Below are 7,735 nucleotides of genomic sequence, written 5' to 3'. Positions count from 1 at the left end.
CTCAAGTGAATAATACAATAAAAGTTGCACCAGTTTAGATTAATTAATTCATAAGAGATAAGTGCACTTTAATAAGGAATTTAATTTCAAAATAAATTTATATAAATTTAAATATGTTGGAAAAATTTGGATATGTTTTATAGTAGTTATGTTAAATAGTACTAAAATATAAATAGCTTTAAAAATAAGAAGGGCACAGTGGGATGTAAAATCCATGTGGGAAATAGGCTCAAAGGACTCAGATTTGCTATATCTACAACCATAAATCTGTCTTTCCTTCATGGAACAAAATAGCTTACCAGGTAGGTGCTGTGTTATCATGTCAGGCTAAAACAGATAAGGACCTCATCAATACTATATTTGCTCTCTTACCATGTGCATATAATTCATCTCTATAATTTATATTGCATTTTATATGTAATGATGACACAAACTTTAATGGAAAACATAGTCTACCTTGCACTCAGGCTAACACTTTTATTGCAGCTAATATACTGAGATGGATATGCTGCAGCAGGGATAGGCAACTCTGGTTAGGTACAGATCAATAGCAGTACTACAGAAGAACATCCCGTTCTCACACAGCAGAGAAGCGACCATCATTAGGGTACAGGGTGCCCTTATACAAGTTACTCATAATTTGAAAAGTATTAAAAATTTCACATGATTTTGGGATCAAGTGAAGAATATGTCCCCCAAACATCAGAGTTTCCAAACATCAGAGATAAATAACATGTAGCCACTTTTTCAGAAAGATGTGTGAATTTTCAAAGCTGGAGACCTTTCTAATGCATACCCATGATGACGCACAGTTCTTGTTAATACACTTCCAAGAATATCCATCAGAACATTGGCGACAGGTGATCCAGCATAAGGGTTCACGGTCTTGTTCACTTGTTTTCAAATAAATAGCACTGTTTCATGAACTTTATGACAGTGGTGTTATTTGTACCAGCTATAATAGCCTATATTAATAGTGTGTTCTCAAAGAAATGTTGATCAACTTTAATTTGAAGGCCACAAAAAATGGCAATTTTAGCAGGTAGCACACTTTACTTTTCTTGCATTTTAATTAAAAAAAAAATGTCAACCTTTGAGAAAAAAAATATATCACTATATTCTGACCCCTATAACCTTTTTGTAGTTACATGTACGGGGCTGTGTAAGGGCTCAGTTTTTGCAGAGGAATCTTTACTTTTCAGTGATACCAATTTGAAGAGTGTGTGACTTTTTGATCACTTTTTATAAATAAATGATTGGGGAGTTGAAGTGACAAAAAATGGCGAATTGGCTGTTTATTTTTTTTATTGTTATTTTAAGGAAAGGGGGTGATTTGAACTTTTTTTTTTTTATATTTGTGAAAAAAAAACTTTAAAATATATTTTTTTTTAAGTCACCCTGGGTGACTATAACTGCCAATCATTAGATTTACCATTGTGGTCATTGATGGCTATGGCTGATCACACACATTGTGCCGCGGCTAAGGCACATTAGTGACCATTAATACGCCTTTTTACTGATGTAAACAAAGGAGGTTTTAGCTAAACATCTGGCTTTAATCAGTCATTTTATGTACCCAAAATGGTGCATTAAAAACTATACCTTGTCCTGCAAAAAATAAGACCTTATACAAGTACATTGATGAAAAAACTAAAAAGTTTGAGTTCTTGGAATCCGATTTTTAAAAATGTGCTTGGTCACTAAGGGGTTAAAGACCAGACCTCCGCCGTACATATACCTCCTCAAGAGGTTCTCGTGTTATTTATAAAAACTGACCTTTCTTCATTTGATTAATACTCACCCAACTGGAAGCTGGGATGGCAGCACTGGCAGAGCAAGGGACTCACTTCTACTAAATAAGAAATGCAGATACATGCAATATTAACAGGCTCCTTTCTTGCTTTTCTGGAACACTTAGTCAAAATCAGGCACAGACAACAACAACAAAAAATACCTCAAACTATAAGAAATATGTCCATGTCTCAGAATATTTATTTCAGCATATTAACAGTAACTACTCTGAACTGTAAAATAATAACAGCAGTAAGGCCCTGTCAACATCACATCATCATCATTGAAAGTATTTACTGACGTGTTCCTCCAGAAGTCTATGACACGTGAGCATGCAGTGACATACAGTACATCACCTGTATGGCTCTATTTTAAAAGAAACTAGATGACTCTGTATGGAATAGCATAGTCAATGGATGCAAAAAATTTATGCATACAAAACGCTCTTTTGGCATCTGTCAGGTCAAAGGGATACCACTGGCATCTTCACATAATGACGGATGTATTATGTGCACTGAACATAGCCGAACCCTCATGAGCTCACCAAATAAATCACATTCACATTGTTTTAGTAGTATTTTTCACATTTTACCACTATTTTCTGCCCTCCTTTTAACTGTAATGCTTAATATTCATTTCTACCCATTAACTAGATAAATATGTAACAGAAATAAAACAATAACTGTAATATATGTAATGTGTTATGTCCTAATAGTTGTGGTTGGTTTTACTTATAGACCCATTGTTGTTAAACATGCAGAATATATAATGGACCAGTATAGATATTAGTAATGTGATAAGGTACGGTGTTGCTGTATATGGTGTGCCTAAGTATTGCTCATGAGTATTGTTTTTTTTGTTTGTTTTTTGTAAGATTCCCATTTCCCATTGCAGAGCTATGACCATGAAGTATGAAATACAGATCCATACTTTAAGCCACCACTGTCTTAAAGTGTTTGTCTATTGATGACCTATCCTCAGAATTGTCCATCAATATCTGATGAGCAAAGCTCCAACACCCCACACCCCCACCAATCAGATACTCTACTGTAACTGCACTGTTGGGTCCACTGTGTAGTGGATTGACTAAAGTGAATGGGAGCAGCAGTGCAGTAGCTAGCTTAATCAACAATGCAATGGACAGAGCTGTGTAGTTCTGGTGCCAACTTCCTGTGCCAGAACCACTGCAGGACAGCTGATCAGTTGTGTGGGGGGTGTCAGACTGTTGAACAGTAGAATCCTGGACCGCCCCTTAAATCTGGAAAAAACAGGTATGTCTCGTGTCTAATCAGTGAGTGAGTAATGCAGCATCCGTGTATCACATGTACAACTCACAACCAAGACTCTAATGTATTTTACTGCAGCAAATTTAATTTTTTAATTTTGGAGCAGTAGAAATATCATATAATGATATCAATATAAGCTGAGTAAAGTCATTAGGAATATTTTAGTGGTTGACTGTTACTCGAAATACAAGTGAATGGAGCTTAGCTGCCTTACCGGACACAGCCCATGGGGAGTGGCATTGTTTCTGGTATACTCAAGCCATTTCTCTCATTCATTCGTATTTAAAGGGGTTTTCCAGGAGTACAATATTGATGACCTAGCCTCTGGATAGATCATCAATATCTGATCACTGGGGGTACGACTATCGGCACCCTTGCCGTTTGAAGAGGTCATGGTCAGAGCTGACACCTCCTCACAGCATACCAAGCAAAGCGCCATACATTGGCTGTGCTTTATATCACACTCCAGGCCTATTCACTTGATGGGACTGAGCTGCACACAGACCATGTGACTGATGAACAATTACATCACTGACCTAGGAAGAGGCCGTAGCACTCACTGAAGCACTGCAGCCTCTTCAAACTGCTGATCGGCTGTGTTGCCAGGAGTTAGACAACCCTTACCCCCCAATCAGATATTGATGTTGTATCCTGATGATAGGCCATCAATATAGAACTCCTAGAAATACTTTTACAAAAATATGAACAATATAATCTTTCTTTCTTACAGGAATATTTTACATGGCAAAGTGGAATAACACGCATTTTACAGAATTTATTCTTCTTGGACTAACAGATAATCATAAACTCGAGATTATACTCTTTGTGCTCTTTTTTATCTTCTACATTATCACTCTCACTGGTAACATAGGCATCATAGTTGCTATCAGGGCAGATTCTCGTCTCCACACCCCTATGTATTTTTTTCTCAACAATCTGTCATTCCTAGATCTGTGCTATGCCACCATTATCACCCCCAAAACATTGGTGAATTTTTTGTCAAAGTCAAAAACCATTGGTTACAAAGAATGTGCGGTACAGATGTATTTTTTTGCAGCTTCAGTTACCACTGAATGCTTTTTGTTGGGCATCATGGCCTATGATCGCTATGTGGCAATATGTAACCCACTACTATATTCGGTTGTCATGAATAAAAAGATTTGTGCACAGTTCGTAGCTGGTGCATATACTCTAGGTTACCTCAACGCAACCCTACATACCATCACCACTTTCCGACTACCATTCTGTAAGACTAACAAGATTGATCATTTCTACTGTGATGTTCCTCCTCTCCTGAAATTGTCCTGCATCAAGACCACGATGAATGAAATATTGATGTTCATATTTGGAGGTTTTGCAGAAACAAGCTCCCTCACCACCATCATAGTGTCCTACACCTACATTATAACCACCATTCTTCGAATTCGCTCAGTGGAGGGGAGGAAGAAAGCGTTCTCCACCTGTGCCTCTCACTTTATGGCTGTCATCATATTCTACAGCACCATTTTGTTCATGTACTTGAGACCTTCTTCTACTTATTCCATGAGCCAGGACAGAGTTGCATCTGTGTTCTATAGCGTGATTATACCTATGCTGAACCCATTAATTTATAGTTTGAGGAACAACGAAGTGGCACAAGCCTTTAAGAAAATTAGGACAAAATATTGTTGTAAAGGCAAATAATAGATCAGTTTCATAAGTTTTACTGCACAGTCTGTATTTTGAATTTATTTTCAATCTAATAAAGAGGATGATGATTATAATATTTGACTGGTCTTTTCTTTGTTTCTGTGTTTTTTATTACATAAAAACTATGTCTTATTGATCTTTTTGTCTTCAAGTGTTGGTGAAAATTGATTCGACCATGGAATAACTGCACAAATCTATAGTAGGAAAGTACAATTCCTAGATTTAAAGTGTACAGTACTTCCAGTTTCACAAACAGACCAGCTGACTGCTCTTCTTTAGTGAGTGGGCTAGCACCTTGTTCAGTCCATGCTGCAGCCGAAAAACAAAATTCACAAATGTTCTAATTAATAAAAATGAATATATTGAACATATTGCAAAGTCCTACACTATAATAGTTGCACTTGTCTACATCGTTAAATAGTTTGGTTAGCAATAAGCATATAACTTTGTATAAAAAAATGGGAAAAGTTGTCTTTTACAGAGATATTTATATCACCCAGAATGGGTATATGTAAAAATACACCCCAAAACACATTGCCCTACTTCTCCTGAGTACGGCGATACCACATGTGTGACACTTTTTTGCAGCCAAGGTGCGCAAAGGGGCCCAAATTCCTTTTAGGAGGGCATTTTTAGACATTTGGATTCCAGACTTCTTCTCACGCTTTAGGGCCCCTAAAATGCCAGGGCAGTATAAATACCCCACAAGTGACCCCATTTTGGAAATAAGGCATCCCAAGGTACTCCGTGAGGGGCATGGCGACTTCTTAAAAAAAAAATTTGGCCACAAGTTAGCGGAAAATGTTATTTTATTTTTTTCTCTTACAAAGTCTCATATTCCACTAAGTTGTGACAAAAAATTTAATTTTACATGAACTCACCATGCCCCTCACGGAATACCTTGGGGTGTCTCCTTTCCAAAATGGGGTCACTTGTGGGGTATTTATACTGCCCTGGCATTTTAGGGGACCTAAAGCGTGAGAAGAAGTCTGGAATATAAATGTCTAAAAATGTTTACGCATTTGGATTCCGTGAGGGGTATGGTGAGTTCATGTGAGATTTTATTTTTGTCACAAGTTAGTGGAATATGAGACTTTGTAAGAAAAAAATATATATAAATTCCGCTAACTTGTGGCAAAAAAAAAATCTTCTATGAACTCGCCATGCCCCTCAAAAGTGATCTTTATAGCGCTGCAGCGGTTTTACTGTGTTTTTGCAGTGATCAGAATTTTTTTTATTCTGGCACTGCGGTGGGGCGGACTGAACGCAAGTGTGCGCACAAGATCAGGTCTGATCGGGCGAACACTGCGTTTTTTGTAGAGCCTATAGAACATGTCCTATTCTTGTCCGCAATTGCGGACAAGAAAATACATTTTCTATATAGTTCTGGCAATGTGCGGATCCGCAAAATGCGGAAAGAACATTGCCGGTTCCGTGTTTTGCAGATCCGCGGTGTCCGTGTTTTGCGGATCCACGGATCCGCAAAACACATACGGACATCTGAATGGAGCCTTACAGGGGGGTGATCATGGAGTCTATATGGGGTGATCAGGGGTTAATAAGTGACGGGGGGGGGTGTAGTGTAGTGTGGTGCTTAGTGTTACTTACAGTGCTGCCTGTGTCCTCTGGTGGTCGATCCAAGCAAAAGGGACCACCAGAGGACCAGGTAGCAGGTATATCAGACGCTGTTATCAAAACAGCATCTGATATACCTTTCAAGGGTTAAAAAAATCGCATCTACAGCCTGCCAGCGAATGATCGCCACTGGCAGGCTATAGATCAACTGGTTTACCTTCCGATCCTGTGAACGCGCGCTCCTCTGTGCGCGCGTTCAAAGGAAATCTCGCGAGATGACACGCCGGCGCGTCAAGAAGGAACTGACCGACCGCTAAAGAAGACCATGTTTTGGAGGGAAAAACCCAGGCTTGTTTATCACCAAAAGCAAACAGTCTGACCTTTTAAGTGTCTGTTTTTGGCTATGTTGTTACAGTTGTGTTCAAAATAATAGCAGTCAGACATCTCTAACCTGATCAATCACTGTTTTTGGTAGAAATTATATTTCTACATGGCAAATAATTTACATGCATGCTGCTGATTCTCTGTAATTCAATCACTTATTGAAAGGGGAATGTTCAAAATAATAGCAGTGTGGAGTTCAATGAGTGAGGTCATTCATTCTTTTAAAAACAGGTGGAAATTATTGCCCTTATTTAACGAAGGAAGGCAGCAAATGCTGTACATGCTGGTTACAATGCATTTCTCTCTGAAATTCTGAGGAGAACAGCATATCTTGATTAAAAAGTTGATTGGAGAGGGGAAAACATATAAAGAAGTGCAGAAAATGATAGGCTGCTCAGCTAAAATGATCGCAAATGCTTTAAAATGGCAATCAAAACCTGAAAGACGTGGAAGAAAGCGAAAAACTACCATTCGAATGAATAGAAGAATAGCCAAAATGGCAAGGACTCAGCCAACAATCAGCTCCAGGAAGATCAAAGAAGGTCTAAAGTTACCTGTGAGTACTGTTACAATTAGAGGATGCCTAAGTGAAGCCAAGCTAGCTGCAAGAAGCCCCCGCAAAGTCCTACTGTTGAAAACAAGACATGTGCTGAAGAGGTTACAATTTGCCAAAGAGCACATTGACGGCCTGAAGAGACATTTTGTGAACTGATAAAAGTAAGATTGTTCTTTTTGGGTCTAGTGGAGAGAGACAGTTTGTCAGATGAGCCCCAAACACTGAATTCAAGCCACTGTACACTGTGAAAACAGTGAAGCATGGTGGCGCAAGCATTATGATATGGGGATCTTTCTCATACTATGGTGTCGGGGCCTATTTATCGCATACCAGGGATCATGGATCAGTTTGAATACATCAGAATACTTGAAGAGGTCATGCTGTCTTATGCTGAAGAGGAAATGCCCTTGAAATGGGTGTTCCAACAAGACAACGACCCCAAACACACCAGTAA

The 7,735-nt window shown here is 38.6% G+C and overlaps 1 protein-coding gene across 1 annotated transcript; it reads left to right on the top strand.

The window, feature by feature from the left end:
- The first annotated feature begins 3,818 nt into the window (after positions 1-3,818).
- On the top strand, positions 3,819-4,760 carry LOC122938365 (olfactory receptor 1044-like). The gene has a single exon (XM_044293826.1). It carries the CDS (start codon positions 3,819-3,821, stop codon positions 4,758-4,760), a length of 942 nt encoding a protein of 313 aa, XP_044149761.1.
- Positions 4,761-7,735: the final 2,975 nt, after the last annotated feature.

The sequence above is a fragment of the Bufo gargarizans genome, chromosome 5 (assembly GCF_014858855.1).
Source record: "Bufo gargarizans isolate SCDJY-AF-19 chromosome 5, ASM1485885v1, whole genome shotgun sequence".
Taxonomy (NCBI): domain Eukaryota; kingdom Metazoa; phylum Chordata; class Amphibia; order Anura; family Bufonidae; genus Bufo; species Bufo gargarizans.
This window is presented reverse-complemented; position numbering and strand designations above follow the sequence as displayed.

Bases quoted from the DNA above. Each gene is read 5' to 3' on its own strand.
- LOC122938365 (XM_044293826.1), top strand. From the start codon at position 3,819: ATGGCAAAGTGGAATAACACGCATTTTACAGAATTTATTCTTCTTGGA.